This window comes from Amborella trichopoda, chromosome 3 (assembly GCF_054954075.1).
Source record: "Amborella trichopoda isolate Santa Cruz 75 chromosome 3, AtrichopodaSantaCruz75HAP2 v2.0, whole genome shotgun sequence".
Taxonomy (NCBI): Eukaryota; Viridiplantae; Streptophyta; class Magnoliopsida; order Amborellales; family Amborellaceae; genus Amborella; species Amborella trichopoda.
In genome coordinates this window covers 54169305-54194817 of record NC_142338.1, presented here as the reverse complement: position 1 = coordinate 54194817, position 25513 = coordinate 54169305, and the positions used below count along the sequence as shown (strand labels likewise).

Sequence of the window (25513 nt, the reverse complement as noted above, 5' to 3'; positions counted from 1 at the left end):
TTTATAAATGGAAAATAGTTTCATGCTGGCTGGATTGCATTTCTACCCTATGCAGTCCAAAGGTATAAACCATCCATCTTAAAGACGGATGCAAATAGGTTGTCTATCTAAAAACAATTGTAATTAATAATCCTAATGGTTTTTTAATATAATTATTATTTCTATTTTTTATTTTTTATTTTTATAGTCATGATTTCCATGTTAAAGATTATATATTCTTAAAAAATTAGGATAAAATTATATTTAAAAAATATATTTATTGCCAAGCCTATATTTCTATAATATGCGGGCTGGCGGCATAGAAACTTAATCCTTTTTAAATATCCAACATCTCTTATATCTCAAAACAGTCATCTGTAAAATCCCTTAAGAATTGTATGATTTGTTACGCAAACTTTATTTGTCAAAAAAAAAATGAAAAAGAAAAAATGTTATACAAACCCAATAATGAATTTGCTGAGGGTAAAAGATATTCTACTCCTTCAAGAGTAGAATGTACTCTTACTCCCTCGCATAAAACCTTATCTAGAATTAATTTTAAGAACTTAATTTTTGGAGATGTAACCTCTTTAAGTCATAGATTAATCTCAATAGAAAATATTTCTAAATGTCCCCTCTCTGCACTTGAAAAAAAACAATGTCTCGAGATTGAATAGAGAACATCCAATTTTAATTACATGGTAAGATTTAAGTGTTAAAAAACTAAAATTTCAATTTTCCTGAGAATAATCATCTATTAATTCTTAAATGGTTTCAAATTGAAAAAATCCTCCCAAGTAGGTATTTTGGCTGAGGGAGTAGAAATAAACTATGCTCCCCAAAGAGTATAATATAAGTGCCCTTTGCTCAAAGAACCGTTATTCTCACAAAAAATAGTCATTGTATACTATTTTTTTATTTATGAAATGAAAACTTAAAGAAAAAGTTTTTGAAAATATAATAAAAGAGTTATAAGAAAACAATATTTAATGAATTAGAAATAAAATAAAATATAAAAATAAGGAAACTTTCCTAAATTTAAAATTCAATATTATTAGTATTTATCTATAGCACTCAGCACGAGCCAGTGGTACTCGGACATTAATAAGATGTAGGAAAAAGTTTATAAGAGGTTGCAACCTTAAAATGTAGAATTGAAGATGCACCTCAAACATCCATTGGAAAATGTTGTTTTAATGTTGAAAAACCATCTAATTGATTATCTTGATATCGAGTTGTATGAACATGAAAAAAATTTGTTTTTTTGAGTCCCATATGTAGTTCATCTTGCAACATATTATCTAGACTGTCAATTTTAAATATTTTAATGTGTTTATAAATCTTTTTGATTTAAACTATTTTTTGAGTTTAAAATTTTATAATTAGATATGAAAATAGATTTTATGATATTCATAGGAATTTTTTACACCAAAATTACATGTTTTGATAAAATTTGGAGGCATGCCTTAATTTGATTATTTAAGGTTTCAACATTATAAAAACCGCACCTTAAGATTTATTATGACATATGGTGCGGTTTGTATAGAGCCGAGACTCTAAACAAAGTCAAGCGCACTTCAAATAGTATCGAGAAATATAGTTTCAATACTGGAAATCATTGTGATAGCCTTAAGTAATATTTTCATTTCTAATTATAAAATTTAAAGCTTAAAAGACAGTATAGATCGAGCAAATGTATGAAAACTTGAAAATTAACGGTCAAAAAATACATTACAAGATGCACTATTTACAAAACTTGAAATCCAATTTTTTCTCATGTCCATGTATCTCGATCCAATTTGATGATATTTAGACATGAAAACAACCGGTTCTATTAAATTTTTTTGAGATACGCTTTAATTTGATTGTTTAAAGCCCCGCACTTATATAAATTTTTTCTGCAAGGATCGGTTCACACCTTGCGTAAACAGGTGTAAAACCAATTTATTTTCAAATAATTTTATAAATATAAACACTTCTGCAACCGTCCCGTCGTTTCATCCGACGGTCAAAGAGAGGCTAGCAGTTCCTTAAAACCTAGTGTTCTAGCGTACTGACTCGAGTTAAAAATAGGTTTCTGGAACGGTGGGTAAAACCCGGACAAATTAACTAGGGTTGAGCGAAAGGACCGAACAAACGGGGGAAAAAGTTAAAAGAACCCTATTCGTGTTTCTGCATTGCTTTTTTTCTCTCGCTTCTTCTGCTCTCGAGTTGGTAACGGTCAGCGCTTTTCGCCTCTGGTTCTTAACTTTTATCACTGCGGCTTTCTTCAGAAAATTTATGGAATGCTTTATGATAGCTTTTGATTTGTTTTATCATAGTTATTGTTTTCCTTTGTTAGGGATCTTGGAAGGCTTGCTTTTATTTTGTTGGTTCGTTCAGGTCGACTAGGGTTTCTGAAACACGTTCATGCTTTGGTTTTTTTTTTTCTCTAATTTCGATGAATTGCAGTTTTTTGTTTAGGATTGGGTGAATTGTTTTTGAGGATTCTTGTTATTTATGGCTGTGTTTATGGGGAAATTGGTGAAGTGCATTAGGGATTTTGTAGATGCTTAAATTAGGGTTTGTGACATTCATGAAAGTTGTTTGGTTTACTATGAGTTCAGTGCGTTATGGCACTGTATATGGATTTCAAGGTTTTGATAAAGTTAAGGGATTGCATACTATGAGACCATTTACCTTTGATACAAGGAGCTAACAATTACTTACAACCATCTGATGTGAAATCTGATAGCTTGAGTGTGTCACAAAGTTCGAGAAAATTTATTTTGAAGTTTGAGCTTGGTCTAATTAGAGCTTCTGAGAACCGCCAGGGAACTCTCTTCAATTGACCTACTCTTGTTTCGGCATCATGCATGTATTTTAGTTCGTTTTTAAGAAATTTAAAGTTTCATTTCATTTATTAAGGCACTAGGAATCTCTTAGGTTTTTCAGCTATATCAAGATTCTTTGGATTTTTTCTTCGATGTAGATGTATATATCTATATGATGTTAGCTGGATTTGTTGCAATTATGGCTAGTGCACTTAGGGTTCGTTCGAGTAAAAATTGTGAAATCTAGATTTCCATTTTGGTGGTTAAAGCTTTCATTTTCTTGATATGGGCTGGATTTTTTACTATTATCTATGTTAACTGGGGATAATGTATGATTGTTCTTTGGATATGGTCAAGCGTGATAGGTTCATTGAGTATTGGAAAGGGAGATTCCCTGTTGCTTTCATGTTCTTCTGCTGAATTATTTAATGGATAAGGTTTGTAAGAAGTCATTATTGCTCTTTTTCTTTTTTGGTGGCCAGAGATTGCTGCCTATTGATTGGGGTTTGTGAAAAGCATATCTGGGGTAAATTCTCAGGGTTCTCCCTTTTGGTATTGCTTGAAATTCTCGCGAATTTGAATGTAGTCGTTTAGAGTTTTAAAGTAGAGATCTTATGAAATTCTTTGTTCATTTGTTTTTTTTTAAACTAATTCCTTGTTCATTTCTAAAGCAAGGTTTACGCAGGAACATGTGCTCATTTGTATTTTTTTTTTTAATTATTTATATCTGTTCTTGTTAATTGAAATTACCATGGATTTCAGTTTTTTATTTGCTTTTTATTTTCAATTCAATCTTTGGGATCTGAAGTTAGAATTCTGACATGCATGAAATTGAGGGATCCTACGTATTAGTTTTCTCTTGGTTTATTTTTGTAGTAGGTAATGTTTTCGCTGGGAAGTTTATTTGTAGGCTTGCTGGTTACCTGACGTGGATTGGGATGACTTTTGCAGGTTAGATGGCTGGAAAGGAAGACATGCGTGTTTTTGTGGGAGGATTGTCATGGGATAGCACTGACAGGCAGCTTGAAGATGCTTTCAGCGAATTTGGAAAGGTTCTTGATGCTCAGGTATGCTCTCTTGTAGTTAAAAATCGCATATTTCAAGCCTATTTCGAGCTCTAATTTGTACCTTTTTTCGGTATTTGGTCTTATAATAAATAGTTTGTTCATGGGCTTTTTTTATGTACTTAAAATGGTTGGCATATATGATTGCATCTTCTATTTTGTGTTCCATTTTAATTAACTTTTCTTCTCTTCTTTGTTTCTGGGTTTGTGCAATGCTATGGTCTAGTGGCTCGCCTTGATTTGTTCAAATTCCAGTTCCATCGCAAAAGCTCGATGTCCCTTGTTTGAGAAGTTAATTTCGAGCTCTTGCTTTGTTCGGATGTTTGCATGGGCTGATGAGAACATTAAAGAACTACAAAGCAATCTGAGAGTTCTTAGATTCTTGTTTAGCTTGTTAATTAGTGAATACAAAAATGGATGTTGCAAGTTTCAGGCAGCAGTTTGTAATAGACGTGACTGAGCAATGTGCCACAGATCCACTGACGGTCCAAGTGACATTTGTGCAGGCTGAAATTGAAGATTTCTCCAAGCTCATAGCTCTGAATGTGATTGAATTATATAGACATGGGTCATTCATGTTTGCAAAGAGAGTGACGTTTATAAACAGATAATTTTGCAACTATGAGGTTGGCTTCCATGTATAGAGACAGAAGGTGATGTTATGGCATTTGGTGATTTTGATGCAGGTATCCTCATGGCATCTGCTACATCATGGTACACCACCAAGTTTTAACCAATAGTTTTTGAGTTGGCTTGAAACATATCCGCTTTTAGGAAAGATGAGCTTTACCAGTAAAGGGGAGGATGAGTTTTAGATTTTGTTGATTTGCCAGTTCTAAAAGCAGATTTTTTTATCACATGCAATTGAACTGTACTTTGGATGATTATGACCATGGCTTGGAGCAATATTTTGCCAGAGACTGATTGGCAGCATAATAATACTGGCACATCTCATTTAGCTATTGTAGATACTCATTTCTTGGGTAGTTTTTAGATGGATTTATGAGATATTCATTGCTTGTGAAGTCTGAGCCTTACAATGTTCTACATTTATTTGCCTTAGTATGAGCTTTGTACTCTGAATGGATATTTGCAACCTGCCAGTTGAGAATGTTCTATGGCTTTAGGGAGTGAAACATACGCTAGATTATGTGGATTTGCAGCGAAGAGTATGCATGGGCTCATTCCATGATTGTGTGCAGAATTAATATGCTGTTATTGTGTCAAATGCCAGCCAAAATTTAGTTGGTGGTTCAAATCTCATTCTTCGAGAGAGTCAGATCTGGGATTGAGAGTGATGATATAATTCGGTACCATCATGGCAAACATGAAGTTTGATATTCTGTCATTCAGCTTATGGTTTTACCTGTTTCTGCAGCACCGTAAATGTCTGCACTGAATGCAATGTAAACCCAGGTCTTCTAGAGGATATTCACATGCTGCTGGTTTACCTTAGGTGCTGGGATTTTGATTCCATGTATCAGACTACACAAGTTTATGATTTGTGAATATATTTTTGTTCTGTTTGTGGTTTCATCTGCTCAGCAACAGCAAGTGATGGCTCCAGGCCGGATTGGTACATCATCGTTTCACAGCTCTGACGAAGCCAAAGCAGAGAGCAGATGCATAGGCATTTCTGTTGTGTACGGTTTATTGGTGTATCTTTTACTGCAACTGTGGTGATCATTGTCCTTTGGTCAGTTTCATGTGTAAAGCCCTTGCATGTACTACGCATTCACAATCATTTGACCCTACATGCTTTATTTATCAATTGCTGGAGCATTTCTGGAGCCAGTGCGTGCAATGGGTGACATACTGTTCGAATGCCCTATTCCCCAATAGTTCAAACATTGACTTCTTTTGTATGACACTTTTCCCAAGAACACCTGGATCCATTTTAGACTTCTTGACTTCCATAGGGAAAGTTGTGTTTGTAATTGATGACTAGACAGCTTTTTTTGTTTTGTGGAAAGGTAATGAGTGAAAGTCCCGACTGTTTTCTTTCTCTGATTCTGCATTTGGTTTTGGCATGCTGATGTTGAGGCGAGCAGAAGACACTAATTCTATATTTAGATGCAATGATAGAAATGTGAATTAGGTCTCCCTCTAGACTGTCGCAATCTTGTGGTATCAGGTTTGTGCTCTGTGAAGATGGTCATGGTTTTTACTCAGTGCCTTAAGATATGTATGTGCAGTTCATTTTATTTTGTTGGAATCTGGACCATCATTTTGTGCCAAAATTGTTAAGAGATGGTAAGCAGTGCATCTCACGGTTGTGAACAATTTGCATAACTAGTGCATCTCACAGTTATGAACAATTTGCATAACTCATCAACCTTTGATTTTGAAGATATGGTTTGATATCCTAGGTTTTGATTTCCCGTGGCAGTTAAGAATAAGACAGTTATGTTATTGGAGAACCTGAAGGGCTATATTTATTTGAGGACATGGTGGTTGCTTTAGTTCTGTTCTTTATTCTTTATTGTTATGCAAGTGTTTTCCATCCGCGAGGTATGGACTTGCAATTAAATGATGAATCAGCATAGAAACTGATGGTTTGATCAAGTTCGGTTTCCCCAGCATTGGGTAAGAACCCTTGACACTAATGAATACCCTACTTGTAATGCTTTAGACTATTGCCTAGATTATTGTTATTGTACAACTTTATTACTAGACCTCTAGGTTCACTTATTATCAGCAAGTGTTACTTTCTATGATACATGTGTTCTTATCTTTTCTTTTTGAAGTGGGTTTCCACTTCTTCTGATAGTGTTATTGAATGCAATGTTTATACTAAATGGAATGTGCACATAACCCTTTATATTCTGTAAGTTCTGTATTATGATGAAAGGGTAAGGCATCGTTTGGGTGTGTTTTAATACTAGTTTGTTGTTAGTGATTGGTAAGAACTAAATTGTTTGTTTGTCACATCTTTTATCTTGTTTTATTGACAAGATGCATTTGTCTGGAAATAGATCATATTCTGGTTCTCTATTAAATGCTTAGATATCTATGTGCAATTTCATATGATACTCACTTTATTATGTGTAACTTGTGGAAAGACATTATATGCTTTGAAGTGAAACTGCCACCAATCATAGTTTGATGGTGACATGATCTTGTTTCTTGTTGGGCATGGAAATTTGTTACTGTAATTTTTGATATCCATTTGTTTGAGATTTAGGATAACCCTTTCCCCAATTTGTTTTTATTTTGCAACCTGACCAGTTTGGGATCGCTAATTGAGAATTGCAAATGTCTTAAAAGAGCTAATTGAGGGAATCTTGAGGCTTAAGACACATGCTGCTCATAAATGAACGAGAAACATCAGAAGGAATTATTCAATGAGATTCTAAAGGCATTTTAGTTTGTAACTGGAATAGAACAAGACAAATGAGAAAGTTAATTATATGATGTAATTGCGTAAATAAAAGATTCTTAAGACACATGGTGCTCATAAATGAACGAGAAACATCGGAAGGAATTATTCAATGAGATTCTGAAGGCATTTTAGTTTGTAACTGAAATAGTACAAGACAAATGAGAAAGCTAAATTATATGATGTAATTGCTTAAATAAAAGATTGGTCATAATGGAGGGGAGTGCTGTCTTCACATAAAGGGTTGAATAATTTACCTAATCAGTGATGTAATGAACAACTATGGGCATACTCTGATATTTTGTTGTTATAAGTTATTTATATGATGATAAGGACTTTCTGCTTTATTTTAGTATCATGGTTTTTATTCTAATATTAAGCACATTATTGTCATTTACTGAAGATGAACTTAATTTCATGCACTTCTAATGGAAAGGAAGTTCAGAGAATTATAGCAATAGGTGTAGGTGATCTTGGAAGAGAACTATGGTCCTGAAGCATTTATGAAATATTTATGGGAAATAAACATTAGTGGTAAAGGGTTCCAACTTATGGTAAATTAAATTATGGATTTTTTTTTTGGATAAAAGTTTAAAGTATCCTGAATTATGTATATTGATAAGCGTAAGTTATTTGAGATGGCCAAATGGCAAAGATACTATTGAATCTTAATGTAATACAAAAGGGATTGTATACTCTGATACTATTTATTTTTGGTACACCATTGGATGTGATATTCAATAGATAAAAGTTTCACAGCGTGCAAGAAAAATTTTATTTCGGACTTTGTGCCCAAACAATGACACATCATGAACCACCCGATTTGAAATTTAATGGTCAATGACGATTGTGAAAAATTTTATTTTGGACTTTGTGCCCAAACAATGACACATCATGAACCACCCGATTTGAAATTTAATGGTCAATGACGATTGTGACCTTCGTATGTCAAAAGTAAATCGTCTCATTGTATACATTTCCAATATAGAAATCCCCTGCTTCTGGTGGAGTATTGATATGAGGACTAGGAACTTTTTTTTGGAAATGTCCGATTTACAGTTTCTTTTTATTTTAAAAAAATATTTTTTGCCTTGTCTTGTACTTGTTTATCTCTAAACATTTTCCAGGGGTGATTTATCAAAAATGTATTTCCCAGGTTCTTTGGACCTTCCTCACCCCTTTCCTTTTTCAAACCATCTCCTTCCCTTGAAATACATATATATTCCCTAGATTTAATTTGTATTTTTTATTTTTATTATGAATGATTTATCACATTTAATCCAAATGCAAGCTTAGATTGTTTGGAACTTCAGATGTTTACGAGTAGCTTTTTCATAAGATTTCCACCTTCATATTTTTTTTAATTTCCTTTTTCCACCTTCAGATTGTCATTCAGATTTAGCAACAAGAATATGAATTCTTATAAAAAGTAAAACAAAGAACATGTCCCAAAAAAAATCCTCCTTTTTTTTTCCGCAGTCAACTGCTTCATTACTTATAAAAGCAAAAATTTTGGTTCTAATTTTATTTTAGTAGATTTCTCTCTGTTCTTGCTTACAGCCGATACCTTATCATCTTTCTCCTTAATCCATCTAAATTGCTATTTGTTACTTGCACATTCATTAATTGCCTTTGCAGATCATGCTAGACAGGGACACTGGCCGACCTCGTGGCTTCGGGTTTGTTACCTTTGCGGAGCAAAGAGCAATGGAAAATGCTATTGATCAACTTCATGGAAGAGAACTTAATGGCCGTGTTATCTCAGTGAACAGGGCCCAACCCAAGATGGGCGATCGTGATGACTATGGGTACGGTGGTGGCTACCCTCCAAGTGGAAGGGGAGGCAGTGGCTATGGTGGTGGTGGTCCACCACCAGATCGAGGAGTGGGTCGTTCTGATTGCTTTAAGTGTGGCCGACCTGGGCATTGGGCCCGAGAGTGCCCCGTAGGTGGTGGTGGGGGGGCCCGATTCTCTTCAAGACCTAGGTTTTCCGGGGGACGAGGGGACCGCTTTGGTGGTGGAGATCGATATGGAGACGATCGATATGATGGGGGGTCCAGATTTGCTGATAGGGATCGGGACCGGATGGACGGCCGGGATGGGGGGAGATATGCGGGGAGGGATCGATATGGGGGTGGTGGGGATCGGTTTGCAGACCGATACAATGGGGGCTCAGATCGTTATGCCCCCAATAGTTATGGTGGGAAAGAGAGAGGAGGCTATGAAAGAGAGAGTGGTAGAGGTGGCGATCGATATGGGGGTGGTGGGCCAGCTAGGTATGAAGGGAGCTATAGAGAGAGGCCTGGTCCTTATGATCGACCACCTAGAGGTCGGCCTTCATCGTATGATGACCGTTACTAGTGAGGCAGGTTGGGAACAGCGGTGGGGTTTGGCAGGAAGTCTAAATGTTCAGGGTTTGCGAACAAAACAAAAGGTAGTCAGAACTTGCTTGATCTTAGTTTAGTGTAGCTCTTGTGTCTATCTTGCTTTGTCAGGGGTGTTGAAACTAAAACTTTGACTCGGATTTTTATGGCTTGTGTCGCTGTATACAATGGCCCATCTGGCTGGTGACGAGTGATGTGTTAGTGTTTGTGTGAATGATGGGCGTTACCGGTGTAGAGAGAGATTAAATCGCATTCTCGCCTCTGTCAGGGAGAGAGATTCTCAGGCACATCGAATTTCACATTTATCCCTCTCCCATGATAGAGTGAATTGTAGAAGGATATATTGTCGCTTCTTTTACGAGTGGACTCTTGTGCATCCATCCCCTCAGGGACGGACACACCAGAGTTGCACTAATCAACATTTTAAACGAGTGTATGTTATACTCTTATTAGAGCATATACTTTATATCTACTCCCTTAGTATAAAAAAAGCTGGCACGAGTGTATATGTTATACTCCTATTAGAGCATATACTTTATATCTACAAAACCAACCAAGGTTAGTCTATGGCTTGATGAGTTACATATCTAAAATTACTCCTATATTGGGTTTTACATTATGGAGGAATAAATGGATGGTACACTCCAGCGAGAGCATAAAATCTTTTGGCTCTTGCACCTATTCTAGTCTTTCCAGGGTATTTTGAAAAATCAATATTAGCAAGGGTGTGGTTTCTATAAGATTGCAACCTTAAATAATCCAATTCATTAAGGCACTCTTTCAATTTTTATCATGTAATTTCGGTGAAATGTTTTTTAGTATTATCTTGAAATTTATTTTTATTTCTAATTATAAATATTTAAAATTCAAAAATGGTGAAAAACAAATCGATCTATAAACATATGAAAATCTTGAAAATAGACCGTTTAGATAATGTATTGTAAGATCTACTATTTCGAAATTTTAAATTATATTGTTTTTTCATATTCATGCATCTCAGTGTATCAATTAGAGGTTTTTTCAACATTAAAACAATTTTTTATTTTACATTTTACACTTTAAGGTTGCAAACTTTATATAAGTTTTTTCCTATTAGTAAAATGTAGATTAGTTATTCTCTATTAAGTATTTTGAGAAAATCCCTTTTGAAAAGTAATCATCAGGCACAATGATTCTCAAAGTAGATCCCAAAATTGTAATCCAAACATTCTCTCTTTGGCCCCAGATAGCAAGTGACATTATAAGTTCAGCAGGAGCATAGTTTATGGGCGACGCTTATATTTTCTGTTCTCTTCACGCTTTGGCCTTTTGAAACCGTCCATCAGTGCATAAAAAAACAGCGTCCAAAAGCATGCCTGCGATCACATGCTTTGGAATTCAAAGCATCCCCTCCCACACAAACCTCATTTTCCGAGCCATAGTCCTTAACATTGTCAAAATAACCAAGCATAGCTAATGTCACAGTTAGTCTAACATGGAATGATTTTTCCTGCATGAATGGGTTTTTACAGAAATGAAAGATGGCTTAATTTTGATCAATTTATATATAAGTTCCACGCCAAAGGGCCTATAAACCTAAATCAGCATCCCGTTAGTTCAATAAACATACTGTTTTCTTTTCCAAATTTCATGGACCTTGATCTGCCCAAGGTAAAAGAGCAAAGTCATGTATGAAGTTACCCAAATCAAAATTCTCTGATACTCCAATAGATTCGAGGTCGTCGTGTAAAAATTAATGAAATTTGACGCTAAAAAATATGACACGAGAGAGCATTGTGTTCCTCGGTTATCATTAGGAGGATAAGCAAGAGGGGAGGTTATGGAACATGCTGTGACCATGAGTGATTGAAATTCAGCATGCCTGCAAAATAAACACCTCACTGCAAAACCAATGAGCGTCTTATATACACATCTACAAAAGAAGAAAAGGATCACATCGCCCTAGTCCGATAAAGTAAGACAATAACCCAAAAGTCAAAAGTTAATCCCAAAGCATTTACCTTACATTCAACCGATATTTAGTCAAAAGCCATATCCAAACAGACTAACCACTCTAGGTTGGGCCATTGAGTTCAGCTTTTTTTTTTACTACCCCTCCTTCCCAGTACTTCCACCTCCTCCCTTCTCCCAAGAGTTCTTTGCTGTCCCCCAATCACTGGTAGAGCCACCTCCAGCATCAGCTTTATGATCAACTTCTGAATTCCCCCACCCGCCAGCATTGCTCGCACTTCCAGTATTCACATGAGCAGGCGGTTGGCCCCAACTGCCTAACTGGCCACCCTCACTTGCACCTTGTTCTTTGCTCCAACCACCACTTGCATCTTTCGGTTTGTTCCAATCGTTGGTTACCTTGTTCCAACTATCTTCCTCATTTCTCTTTGGTGGTTTTGGTGGTCTATTCCAGCCCCCTCCTTCCTTTTGATCCTCTGCCTCTTTGTTCCAATGACCATCCTGATCTCCACTGATACCTTTCAGTTTGTTCCAATCACCTCGAGCTTCAATTGTTTCTTTTGGTTTGTTCCATTGGCTTGCCTCACCTTCACCATTTGCACCGTCTTCTTTGCTCCAACCACCATTCTGACCCTTTGGTTTGCCCCACTCATTGCTTCCTGCCTTGTTCCATTGATTCGAACGATCTCCCCATCCACCCTTGCTTATCTCACTATCGTTGCCCCCTCGGTAACCTCTGTCATCTCCACTAGAATCTTTCGGTTTGTTCCAAGAGCTGGCCTGGCTATCTCCCTTTAATGGTTTGTTCCAAGAGCTGGCCTGGCTATCTCCAATTAATGGTTTGTTCCAAGAGCTGGCCTGGCTATCTCCCTTTAATGGTTTGTTCCAAGAGCTGGCCTGGCTATCTCCCTTTAATGGTTTGTTCCAAGAGCTGGCCTGGCTATCTCCCTTTAATGGCGTGTTCGCCCCTCCCCATCCACTGTTTCCTCCATCTCCTTGGTCTCCATCTTGGCCCCAACTACATCCCTGATCTTCGGTGCCTTTGTTCCAACCACCTTGGTTTTCTCCCTTTGATTGCTTGTTCGCTCCTCCCCATCCACTGTTTCCTCCTACTCCTTCGTCTCCATCTTTGTCACCTCCTTGGTCTCCATCTTTGCCCCAACTACATCCCTGATCTTTGGTGCCCTTGTTCCAGTCACCTTGGTTTTCTCCCTTGGATTGCTTGTTCCATCCTCCCCATCCACTGTTTCCTCCCTCTCCTTGGTCCCTACCTTGGCCCCAACTACCTCCCTGATCTCCACTAGTATTGCTCCAATAATTACCTTCCCTAGTATCATCTGAACTGTTCCAACGACCTCCCCTTCCCCTTCCCCTTCCTCTGTACCCTCCTCCTCGAGGAGCCCCACCCTCACCATCTTCTCTCTTCCAACTGCTATCGTTTCTCTTCCAATTTCCTCTCTCATTATCATCTCCCCTACTACTATCATTATCATGATAGCCTCGCCCTCTCCCCCCCAAACCACCACGATCACCACCTTCCCCATTGAACCTACCCCCATTAAATCTCCCTCTCCCCCTCCCTCTCCCTCCTCGACCTCCACCATCACCATCGTCTCTCTTCCAAATCTCTCCCTCATCACCACCTCCCATATTATCATTCTTGAAAGAGTTTGGCCCTCTGCCCAAAATTCCCTCGCTGCTATCGTCTCCATTAAACCTTCCTCCATTCCATCGGCCTCTCCCTCTACCTCTTTCACCTCTACCTCCTCTACCGCCAGGGCCAAAATCTCTCCTGTTTCCAAATGACCCTTGTTCTTCACTAGCACCCTCCCCTCCACTCCAACCCTGTGATTTACCCCAAGGTTGAGCTTGAGCATCTTGATATGAGTTATTCCATCCATCTCTTTGATTTTCATTTGACCCAAACTCAGTTTTTCCCCATCCTCCTCCACTATTCCAACCATCACTTTGATTTTCATTTGCCCAGGAATCTGTTTTGCCCCATCCTCCTCCTGAACCATTCCAACCATCTCTCTTATCTTCATCCCCAACTTTGGCTTTGCCCCTCGAACCTGATGCTTCATTCCAACTACTGGCCTGGCCCCATCCCCCAATATTTTCTTTCTCTGATGACTCTGCTTGTTTGCCCCATCCACTATTGTCACCCGACCCTACAATATTTTCTTTGTTCGACGATTCCAGTTGTTTGCATGGTCCATGACTGTTGCCCCAACCTCCAATATTTTCTCTGTCCGACGATTCCGCTTGTTTGCCACGACTACTACTGTTACCCCAACCTCCAATATTTTCTTTCTCTGAAGACTCTGTTTCTTTGCCCCAACCACTACTTTTACCCCAACCTCCAATATTCTCTTTCTCTAATAACTCTGCTTGATTGCACCAACCGCCTTCACTTCGACCACTAGTATCATCTTCACAAGGACCTTTTCCTCGTTTAGCACTAGATACATTTGCCTCATTCCAACCTCTTGTATTTCCAGCAGTGACTTGTGGATTGCTCCAGGAGTCAGATGCTTTCTTCCAGCTGCCAGGCACATCATCTGTTAATTGTGCATCGACTGATGACTCGGACTGTTTGTTCCAGGCTGTGTCTTTTTCTGCATTGGTAGCTTTTGGTCCACCCCAGCTACCTGATGGTTTCCAGGAATTGCTGTGATCTGCATTGGTAGTTTTTGGCCCACCCCAGCCATCTGAAGATTTACTCCATGGATCTGTTTTATCACCAGTAGATGCAATTGCTTTGTTCCAAGCGCTGTCGGCTTTGTTTCCTGCAATTAAGAGGAAAAAATGAGTAAAGCGTAGGCAAAACCAGTTTGGGAAATGTTGAAGCCACATAAAAAGCACAACTTATGGTCAAACTTTATCATATTTAACATCAATTTCTTTTCTTGGGGGCACAGCTGCTAGGCATATCACCTTCTAATTGTGCTTCGACTGATGACTCGGAAGGTTTCTTCCAAGCATTGTCATTCTCTGCATTGGTAGTTTTTTGACCATCCCAGCTACCTGATGGTTTCTTCCAGGCATTGTTATTATCTGCATCAGAAGCTTTTGCTTCACCCCAGCCATCTGACGATTTACTCCATGGGTCTGTTTTATCTCCATTCGACATAATTGCTCTGTTCCAAGGGTTATCAGCTTTGTCTTCTAGGAGTAGCACAACAATGCGCAATGAATAAGCAAATCCAGCTTGGAAAATGTTGAAGCTACATAAGAAGTATAATTTATGGATAATATCAAGCACATTAACATCTGTTTCTTCTCTGGGGTATATACCTGATTCTGTGGTAATACCAGCAGGGGCATCCCACTGAAGCAACAACAAAGAAAAAACAAACATTTATCAGGAAGACAAGCAAATGAAACTATACAATGAGCCAAAATGAATGGGACAGTCAAAAAGTATTGAGTTTGGAAGCTTACCGAAAAACCAGTAGAGGGGGCTGCATCATCCCAACTGCTCCTGATAAAAGAAGACAATTTCTAAAATCAGGTAGCTGGACAATAATACTGAAATTCAAAAGCTGTATCTTCAAAGGAGCTATTTTGAAATTAGTTGCAAGTTTTGTTTTGGACTAGGATGGGCACAGAGGTGCTGCACAAGATATTCATAAACTGAGCCCCTTCCCATACTGGATGGCAAAAGTGAAGGCGAAAGGAAGAAACTAGAGATTGCTTTTCTCTTTTATCAATCTAATGAGTTAAGGACATCAATCCTAAGAATGAGGGGTTCAGTCAAAGAGCTTTGTACAATATAGGCATATTGATTATATAATTTCCAGTACAATGAATGGATTAGATGCTGCTTAAAAATAGAAAATATTTCTTGAACAAGTCTATAGACAACAGGGGCTCGCAAGAAGTTTCAGCCTTCCTGTTAAAATAAACGTTTGTCTATCCATGATCATCTAGAACATCAAGGTTTTGAATTCTTAAGACGAGATATTTTTACAGGGAAATGTACAAATACTTGTTAATGTATTCAAATATCCATGCTTCCTTTTGGGTTCCCAATGCTATTTTAAGGAGTGATTCACATATGGAGTGTACCATATAGTCTGTTGTGGAGAGCATGTGTTCTGGAATAGATCGACATAATTTGGAAAGCAAGGAAAAATATAATATTCGACGGGAAGTATGGATGAAGATTCACTGCTTAACTTGTAAACAAGGACATTATTGCTTTGGCTATCCATGTGCTGATAATGGACACTGAAAACTCACAACTTCTAGTAGTTGTGGATAGACATAATAAGCCAGTTTCTAGTCAACATCAATTCAACAGTTTGACATAGATGCCTCCTGCAATGAGCGCTCTAAATATCAATTTCGACAGCTGCTCAGGAAGGATCCCTAATGCTGGGTATTACTGGAGGTGTTATATGAAATGAAATAGGTAGCAATCTTGGACCTTTGAATCCTAACACTAAATGGATGCAGACCTTTGAATCCTAACACTAAATGGATGCACCCTCCACTTTCTGGTAAGCATATGCATCTACATTAGCAGCAAGTAATTATTCATACTCATGCACAAAAACGGATGAAAGGCCACTGTGAAGGATTGTAGGACTTTTAAAAAGTATTGCCGATATATTAATTGAGCCTTCTGTTGTTTCTTATGATTCTCTATTAAAGGAGGTAAATGAGATGGTTATCGGGTTTGCTAATTCAGGTGTAACTAGGAAGGGCTTGGGACACAAAGACTCCTTGGTACCTTATGCTTGTAGCCTATTGACCTGTAATTTCTTTATGTTTCAAACATATATTGCCAGTTGAGAAAAATACAAGGATCACAGATGATGCCTAACAAGTCTTCATACGAGTATGATCCTAGGATAATGGCTACCATTTTAATGCACCAATTTAGATTGAAATATTTGACCGGGTTGGATCCTCTTAGTTTTCGAACATGACATGCTTCTTGAGTGTGCATTCTGAGGGAAAGATAGATTGCTCTTCTAGATCCAACTAATAATGCAAGTGAAGCACAAAATGTAATGGCAATACATAGTTTCAAAGACAATCAGAAGCTGAAAATGAGATCTAGTTTTTAATAGATTAAAAAAAAAAGTTGTACCTTGTGGAATTTTGTACCATGGAATCCCATGCTGAACCACCCAAACTATTGCCCTTATCAAGGGGATTCATATCACCATTTTGAGGCAACCCCCTAGCATAAAAAAGATGGAGAACAATATTAAGCGGAAAAAAAGGGCCGATTACACGTTTCTTTCATTGTTTTACGACACATTTAAAGCCAAAGGGAACACAAAGTATACCACACTGAAGTTGCAGTCCCTAGTCCCTTGCGATTTGCTTCAGAGAGGTAGTTACAACTAACTGCATATATCAAAACACATGAAATTATAGTAAGTTGTGCATAAGAAATAAACCACAAGAAGCACACTGCACCAACCAGTCATGATCTTCATTGGTGAGTTCAACTTCACAGTAACATCAGAGCGATAGATATCCACGACATGACAAAGGTATCCCTTATATGGACCTAATCGGATTCTCAATGTTTGTCCTACACAGAAGTTGGTTTCTCCATTCCCTCCACGTTGACCAACTGCAATCAATTATGCACAATTAGATGGGGGAAAGAGACAGCCTAATAAATTACGATCATGGCAGAAACAAATAGAGGTTTATGAACTTAGAGACATACAGTCACGGAAGGATCTCGTCTGTTGATAAGGTCTTTCAGGTGACTCTTTCCTAGGGGATTCTGGCATTGTTGGTGTGGACATAAATTCCTCAAATCCTGGAGGAACAAACCCACCATCCTACAAGTACAATGGAAATTGAGAAGAAAAAATACGGAGTTTAAAGATGAAACAAATGACATGATTTTCTTTATTTACTGTCTTACATTCTCCTTAGCATCAGCATGCAAAATTCTCTCACATGACTCAGGTTTGGCACAGATGTAGCCACCATTTTCTATTTGGTTTTCATCATAGACAAAAACGGTACCTCCATACAAATGCTTCACAACCCCTTGTTTCCCCTACAAAATCCAGAAAGACAGAACATAGTGGAGCACTTAAACATCCATAAGAAAGACAACTTCATCAATCAAATTGAGACAGCAAAATTATGAGAATGTGATAATAAGTAATAGATGTCTTTACCTCAAATGGGCCCTCCAAAAGCCTCACAGTATCTTTGATGGATACAGCATTCTGGTGATGATCGTGAACAGGGATATTCATATAACAAAGTTTGAGCTGTAAATCTTGCGGCTCAACAGTCTTTGTTTCTGCTTGTTCTGCGTTGCCTTTCAAGACCTAAACCATTGATTCATAAGCAACTAACTCAATTAAATGTCAGAAAATTTATCAAAAGTTGTCACCTACCTGGAAGCAGTCACCCTCACCACCTATGATAACACCAATTCCCTCTTCTCTGCAGGCAATAGAAAGCAGGAAACGTGAAAATTGTGAGATAAAAATAGGAAGAGCACAAATTTAAGATAGAAGACAAGTGCAGGCATACAGTATCAGAAGCATACTCGATTGATACAAGATCGTGAACTTTGAAATTTTTCTTCTTAATCTTTAAGGAATCCTTCTTAAACTTTAAAGAATCTTCCTTCTTAAACTTCAAGGAATCTTCCTTCTTAAACTTCGACGAATCTTCCTTCTTAAACTTCAAGGAATCTTCTGATCTCTTAGTGCTTGTTTCACCAACCACCTTGGTACCACCTCGTTTTTGTCTACCATATAATACGGAAAGCCAAACAGAATCCATATCAGCATCTTTTTGGGAATACCTGAACTTCTGGAGCTCATCATCTGATGGCTGCACATTCCAGCTACTTAACGAGTCAACAGATACCCTTTTGTACAAGAAACCATCCTTAAGCATAAGGCCATCAAGAATCTCAAATATCTCTCCAGTCTGACGGTCACGTCTGAGTGTTATATGAGTCCGAAATTTTCTGAAAAATAATATCACTAAATGTCAACTCTATTCCAAAAATAGCTCAATGAAGATGAGCTCATTTATTTATGAAAAAGATAGCAGTTATTTTCTTCTGAAAAAAAAAGGACAAAATATGCTCAACAATCTATAATCAGCAGAAGGGATGGAGAAAGTTACTCAAGTTGTTGAGCACCGATCAAACAAGGTGCAGGCCTAACAGCTTTCTTGACAGTCCCATTCCCTTCCTGGCATTCAAGCTTGTAACAATCACTATACACTATTGACATTACCATGTATATTCTAGTTCAACAGATGACTCAGGAAATACTTTTGAGGCATATGCAATCCTTATTTACAAACGAATAAACTCTGCAATATGATAAAGGCAATGACAATGAATGGATGAAGAAGAAATGATTCACAAACTAAGCATTAAAAGAAAATTTTAGAACTTCAAATCAGCATCCAATTGGTGAAGAAAAAGCAGAGAAGGATATGATATGAACCACATAAGAATAAAGTACAAGGGGTGATCAGATGAACTACACCATTATTCAAGAGACACGGAGGCAGAACAATGCGACCGAAATCGTACAACATACATAAGTGGCCACCAACAGATTCATAAACAGATATACCAATTTGTTTCTCCCACCCCAAGAAAAGGTACTCTGATGTCCAGGATATGGTTATGGCATCTCTTTTGTGTTTTCACACTCATGTTTTGAAAGTATCTGATGTGGATGCGTGCTCAATGTTAAGCATGCTGCATCATTGCTACCAAAAGAGATTGCATGCACCACAGAGAATTATCAGTCATCCCCTAACAGGGGACCAGATGCCTCACAATTTCCTCCGTCGCTAACCGCATAGGTTGTGATCTAAGGCAAGTTACGATACCATTGCTCGACCTAGGTTGCTCCTTGGTACATTAAGTTCTATCCTAGAGAAGAAAAAAAAGCCCAAAAAACCTGGGGAAGAGGCCCTTTTTTTGGCGTTGTAACAATCCATTCATAAAAGTGTCCAGGAATGTAGTTGCATTGGGAAGTGCAAACAGACAAATGGATAAAATTAAGAAAAGAGTACTGTTTCATAACAACAGAAAACAGAGATAGACAGTTTCAGAGAGGCAGCTAGTCAGACAGGCAAACAAAAAGAGAGATACCAAATAGACAGACAGACTGATAAAGGCAATGTATACAATGAGACCATTTACTTTTGATACATGGAGGTCACAATTATCATTGACTGTTAGATTTGAAATCAGGTGATTGAAGATGTGTCATTGTTTGGGCACAAAGTCCGAAATAAAATTTCTAGAATGTTGTGACACACTTTCACTTATTGGATATTATATCCAATGACAAAAAGTGATTGTGACTTCCTTGTACCAAAAATAAATGGTCTCATAGTATACAATCCCTAAATATAAAGTAACTTACAAATATAATGATTTATACAAGTCTTTTTACAACTTCGAAATCAAGAAATGAGATTAAGTAGTCAACCACAATTTTGTGACATGGGCAAGTCAGATAAGTTAGAAAAAAGACCTGGCTTAATCTGATTTTGAATTGTTCCTAAATCACAAGGATTTTGGAATTTACTTTCTTGCTTAGCCAAGTTGGCTTGGCTAATTAACAAGCTATGGGTTTCAGTCTTGAAAAAATATACCCATGCATAGATCTGATGAATGATGTGGAAAACCTTAAATCACAAACATGCTTTCTTTTTTCATTCTTCTTATTTTTTTCCATGTTTTACTTGTTCTTTCTTCTTTTCTTTTTTGGAGGTGTTAACGTTGGGAATAGAGCCTAGGATGTTATGTTTAATCAACTAACATGTTGAGAACTCAAAAATCTTCCACAAACATGGAGAAAGAGCCATAATTCACAAACTACGAATTTGTATATACCTTTAAACCTGATGGCTGTAATAATCAAGATATCTAGGTAAAAGAGAACTCAGACTTTCTGCCACAATGTAGAAATTTGCTTTTCTTAATAACTAAATTTGCTTTGCGTCCTTGATTTGCAACTATGCAACTGCAAAAATATGCAACTCATAGCCCAAAATACACAATTTTCAAAGCAACCTTTGGCCCAAGTGAATGAATTAGTCACCCTTTACAATTTAACACGACAAACAAATCCACAAGATAAAAACAAAAAAAAAACAAAATTCCCAGTAACTCATAAAAGATCTGCAAGATCAATGAATACACAATGTTCTGCAGGAAGCACCAACCCCCACACACCCCCCTCCTCCTCTCTCCCAAAAATGAAAAAAAAGAGAGTAACTCATGGAATAAAACCTTGATATATCGCTAAGTAACCTTTCTTTAGTACCCTCTGCTTTCCTCCTAGGATGATAAAATAACTAACTATTCAAAACAAACTTCTGAATCTTGATATGGTATACATGTTCACTGACACTGACCCCACAGAGGCACCCTATATACATCAGAAAGCTTGAAGCATTTACAATTACAACAAACAAAGCCAATGGTAAAGACAGAAGAAGAAAAAAAAATTGCATTCACTGGGAGAATGAAGCTCAGTAAACAACAAAAGCCTTTCTGAAAATATTGTGTTTAATGTTTGTAATACTTCAATTTATTAGTTTTATGCGCATTCTTATATGCCAAAAGATTCCATGCTCCCGTGGGAGCAACTGTCCATTTACTCCTTGGGTAAAACTCAATCAGGACCCTGAAATTCGGTGAAGCCCCCTCCGCTTTGAGTCCTTGATTTGCAACTATGCAACTGCAAAAATATGCAACTCATAGCCCAAAATACACAATTTTGAAAGCAACCTTAGGCCCAAATGAATGAATTAGTCACCATTTACGATTTAACACGACAAACAAATCCACAAGATAAACACAAAAAAACAAAATTCCCAGTAACTCATAAAGGATCTGCAAGATCAATGAATACACAACGTTCTGCAGGAAGCACCAACCCCCACACACACCCCCCCCCCCCCCCCCCCTCCTCTCTCCCAAAAAAGAAAACAAAAAGAGTAACTCATGGAATAAAACCTTGATATATCGCTAAGTAACCTTTCTTTAGTACCCTCTGCTTTCCTCCTAGGATGATAAGATAACTAACTATCCAATACAAACTTCTGAATCTTGATATGGTTATACATGTTCACTGACACTGACCCCACAGAGGCACCCTACATACATCAAAAGGCTTGAAGCATTTACGATTACAACAAACAAAGCCAATGGCAATAAAGACAGAAGAAGCTAAAAAAATTGTGTTCACTGGGAGAATGAAGCTCACTAAACAATGAAAACCTTTCTGAAAATTTTGTGTTTAATGTTTGTAATACTTCAATTTATTAGTTTTATGCGCATTCTTATATGCCAAAAGATTCCATGTCCCATGGGAGCAACTGTCCATTTACTCCTTGGGTAAAACTCAATCAGGGTCCTGAAATTCGGTGATGTAATTTCTTCAACCTAGCAACAAAAAAGAAAAACACACTGTATGTGCCGAAAAAAAAACCAATAATGTTCCAAGATTGAACAGGGACCATCCAATTTTTGGAGAGTTCGCTCTAGGTTTTGAGAACTCAATATCCTTTTTTTTCCAGAAAATATGATGCTTTAATGGATCCTATAAATACAAATCAGAAAATCTCCCCCTCCCCTCCCCCAAAATACGCTCCGGCAGGAGCATAGCATGTACGCTCTTCCCATGTGTTTGATTGAAGTACAACAATAGAAGTAAAATAAGCGTATGAAAGCCAATTTAAATGGATGAGAGGATGCGTGCATGCAGCATGTGCATAAATTTTTATGTAGCTTCATGCTGCTCTTTTTTTCTTTTCTTTTTTTTAAATGGTAACAAAGTCATGCTACTCTATTGAACATGCAAATTTTGATATCATACAAAGTTCTTAGACCCCCGAAAACCCGATCCTACTATCACTTGTTTAATACAAGTAGATCCACATATAATCTAGCAACGTTGAAATAAACATTAATCGAAACACCAATAAAAAAGACAATTTCTTCAATTAATGATGACTACAAAAGCATTTGGCATATATTATAGATTTTTTTTTTCATGCACACACAGTGAAAATGTTAACATTACAACCAAATACCAGGAAAGCAACAGTACGAGCAGCATGTTAGAATGAATACATGCATGGAACCAATTGTGAGGACTAGTTAAAGAGGAAGACATAAACAGTACAAGTTTTTTGGCTAGGGCTTGTAGGTCAATCCGTGGCACCAACTTGACAGTAGCTCTTCTACGTGACCGGTCTACCTCCACAACCTGGTTATCCAAAATGAAAAGAAATAAGCTGAAGTCTCTTAGCAAACTACTAATAAATTCGACTGCATATTACTCAAAAAAACAGTTAAGACTGCATACCAATGCTAGGTCACTTTTGTATTGCCCAGACTTCACACGCACCCACATATCCTTGGAAACTTCAGCCATACTCCTCTGAACAGAGAGCAAGTACGGGATTTCATTTTGTGGAACAAGTTGCATCTTGCTTGGATACACATAAGAAAGCCCAATACAAGCCTGACCAAAGAAAACATTTCAGTTGCAAATGATCTCATAAAAAACCAATGGAGAAACTCGTTAAAAGCACAAACAAAGAAAACAACTTTAGTTGAGAATAATATTATAAACACTCATTTGAGATACTAAATAGTAAGCATAACTAACCTCAGCTACATCACATTGCTTGTCAGCTTCTATGTATATAAAGCCTTTCACATGGTCAAGTGCAAAAGCCGACTTTAGTTTTAGAGGAGTTCCAAGGGATTTAAGGTCAAGAAACTTTTGGATGAGGCAGCCAGCTACCAACCGTTCACGCCCAACCTGATGTCCAAATATTTTAGAAAGAGCACCTAACCCTAGCAGACGAAGATAACATAAAAATTATCTCTCACAAAGAGGAAACAATTACACACTACTTTTCACACCATACCATGCACTTGACCCTCCAAATCACTGGAGCGATCTCACCAGCCACAGAAGGCTTTTCATTATCAAATTCCTTGGTATCCTCGGCATACACGACATGCTCTGAACCACGCACGTATCGCTCCTTAACTAGCCTCTCCAATTCTTCATCAGAGAGCTGTTCTTCTTTCATAAAGAAAGGAAGAGAAGAACAGCTTTTCTTGTATTTGTCTTGAGAAGCTGCTTTGAAATCTATTTACAAGAACAAGATGCAACAAAAACTATCATAACAACCACTGATAGAATTGCAACCCATAAGAAAATATATATGTAAAAATCAACAAAACCTATATAAAAAAAAGAGATCTATTTAAACTAAGCCAGAAGTGTAAAACGTTCATTGGAGCATTCAGCATCTTCCATAAATCCTAGACACAAAATTATCACCTGAAAATTTATACATCTTCAACATTTTACTTCCGTAAACCCAAAAGTAGAAAAAAAAACATTTTTAGTGATAAAATTAGCAGAAAAATGACGAAATCATAATAAGTTACAAAAAAAACAAATTACAAGCGAACATTATTTAAACTAAGTTACAAGGGCAGATATTGCTCAAAGCACACATTATTCTCCATAAACCCTGAGAATAAACTCACCCGTATCAGATAAGAATGTTGTGTATGAAAGACATGGTTTCATCTTTGATACTTCCTTACCATCGCACTTCCATTATTCCATATGTGAATCCAAAGTACGGAAATACAATATAGAAACCCTAATATAAGTAGAAAATAACTAACTGATCTATTTTTTCGTTTCAGTGCACTAGATGAAATACATAAAAATACAACGTCCTGAAACCATTCATCACGCATGGCAATGCCATCCCTTCTAAACCGTTAAATATGATTAAGAAAGCCATCTACTATCACATCATCATCATCGTCCAAGCCTTACTGAAACATTCATCCATTATCATGAAGACATGTCATACGATCATAAGCCCAATGCATTGCATGTTGCTCCCTCTAGGACAATGCTAACCCTAACCCTATCTCGATTTCTTGCATACAAAGAAACTCCTATTATCAACCCAAAATCAATCTCAAAACCCATTACTATCCAGCAAGAAAGCTAATTTTCAAAATCAACCATCCAAGAAAATGCAGAATCAACAAAACCCAGCTATCATGAACCAACAAATGCAGACGGTAGAGAGAGAAATCCCCCAAAAAATAAAACCCAGTAGAGACTCTAAAGCAAAACAAACATTATAATGGGAAATGAACCATTTGATACCCTAGATAGATGGAAAGTAATGTTACCATTATCCTCTTCTTCTTCATCCTCTTCTCCTTCATCAGTGTCCATTTCTTCTTCTTCCTCCTCCTCCTCCTCCTCCTCCTCATCTTCTTCTTCATCATCCTCTGCAACATCTGCAATATCATCAATTAATCGAAGAGGTCGAATGCGAGAACGAGATTGTTTCTTTGGTGGGTTTGCTTCTTCTGGTGCCCTAGATGAGGAGGCAGCGTGCTTCCTCTTCACTGGAAGTGAACTACCCACCACCTGCTTACCTTCTCGACCCATTTCTCTCTCTCTCCTCCCTCGATGCAGAGCAAATGAGGAGAGAGAATGCTGGATTGCTTCTCTCTAGAAAATATATATGCAGATAGAGAGAACAAAGTGAATGAAAGGGTGTCTCTTTCACTTCCTTGTTATTTATGGGATTGATAGTTTTCCGTCTCTCACTATAAGAGTGATTATATGGTATTATTACGCATTTTACCCTTTTATTTATGGGATTGTCTTCTTCCTTATGTTGTTTTTTATTGGATTGTATTATTTATCTTTTTTTTTTTTTTTCTTTTTTTTTTATAAGTAAAGGAACTATTTATCTTTAGGGCATGGATAGAGTCTCAATCATTTTCACTAAAACTTTGTATTTGTGACACTCTTATAACCGCCCATTTTAAAATGAGATCGGATACAATGATACTATTTATTCTTTGTACAAAGATGATCACAATTCCAAACAACCATT

The 25513-nt window shown here is 37.3% G+C and overlaps 2 protein-coding genes across 15 annotated transcripts; one reads left to right on the top strand and one right to left on the bottom strand.

The window, feature by feature from the left end:
- Positions 1-1973: 1973 nt before the first annotated feature.
- ATRZ-1C (RNA-binding (RRM/RBD/RNP motifs) family protein with retrovirus zinc finger-like domain-containing protein) lies at positions 1974-9833 on the top strand. 13 transcript variants are annotated; one of them, XM_020664211.2, is made up of 4 exons: positions 2039-2199; positions 3275-3318; positions 3744-3859; positions 8874-9833. In XM_020664211.2, the coding sequence occupies exons 3-4, from the start codon at positions 3749-3751 to the stop codon at positions 9594-9596; spliced, it is 834 nt and encodes a 277-aa protein (XP_020519870.1). In that variant the 5' UTR covers positions 2039-2199; positions 3275-3318; positions 3744-3748; the 3' UTR covers positions 9597-9833. The 13 variants fall into 13 exon arrangements, with proteins under 13 accessions (XP_011621568.1, XP_020519870.1, XP_011621566.1 ...); XM_088861388.1 differs by having other exon boundaries at positions 2074-2193; positions 3275-3344; XM_088861390.1 differs by lacking the exon at positions 3275-3318 and adding an exon at positions 4083-6442 and having other exon boundaries at positions 2076-2199.
- Positions 9834-11500: 1667 nt separating this feature from the next.
- KTF1 (kow domain-containing transcription factor 1) lies at positions 11501-25204 on the bottom strand. 2 transcript variants are annotated; one of them, XM_020664155.2, is made up of 18 exons: positions 24795-25204; positions 23492-23718; positions 23227-23382; positions 22921-23079; positions 22738-22821; positions 18701-18768; positions 18111-18539; positions 17956-18004; positions 17731-17886; positions 17469-17606; positions 17265-17382; positions 17010-17165; positions 16873-16933; positions 16671-16763; positions 15014-15053; positions 14867-14900; positions 14507-14737; positions 11501-14358 (listed from the first exon to the last, which is right to left on the bottom strand). In XM_020664155.2, the coding sequence occupies exons 1-18, from the start codon at positions 25057-25059 to the stop codon at positions 11708-11710; spliced, it is 5115 nt and encodes a 1704-aa protein (XP_020519814.1). In that variant the 5' UTR covers positions 25060-25204; the 3' UTR covers positions 11501-11707. The 2 variants fall into 2 exon arrangements, with proteins under 2 accessions (XP_020519814.1, XP_011621564.2); XM_011623262.3 differs by having other exon boundaries at positions 14507-14734.
- Positions 25205-25513: the final 309 nt, after the last annotated feature.

What these genes read in the sequence shown, in the direction of transcription:
- KTF1 (XM_020664155.2), bottom strand. Translation starts at nt 25,059, where the DNA reads ATGGGTCGAGAAGGTAAGCAGGTGGTGGGTAGTTCACTTCCAGTGAAG. An exon ending in CACGATCTTGTATCAATCGA is followed by an intron (nt 18,005 to 18,110) that starts GTATGCTTCTGA and finishes TATTGCCTGCAG; the next exon opens with AGAAGAGGGAATTGGTGTTA. An exon ending in GACGAGATCCTTCCGTGACT is followed by an intron (nt 17,166 to 17,264) that starts GTATGTCTCTAA and finishes AATTGATTGCAG; the next exon opens with TTGGTCAACGTGGAGGGAAT.
- ATRZ-1C (XM_011623266.3), top strand. Translation starts at nt 3,749, where the DNA reads ATGGCTGGAAAGGAAGACATGCGTGTTTTTGTGGGAGGATTGTCATGG. An exon ending in GAAAGGTTCTTGATGCTCAG is followed by an intron (nt 3,860 to 8,873) that starts GTATGCTCTCTT and finishes TTGCCTTTGCAG; the next exon opens with ATCATGCTAGACAGGGACAC.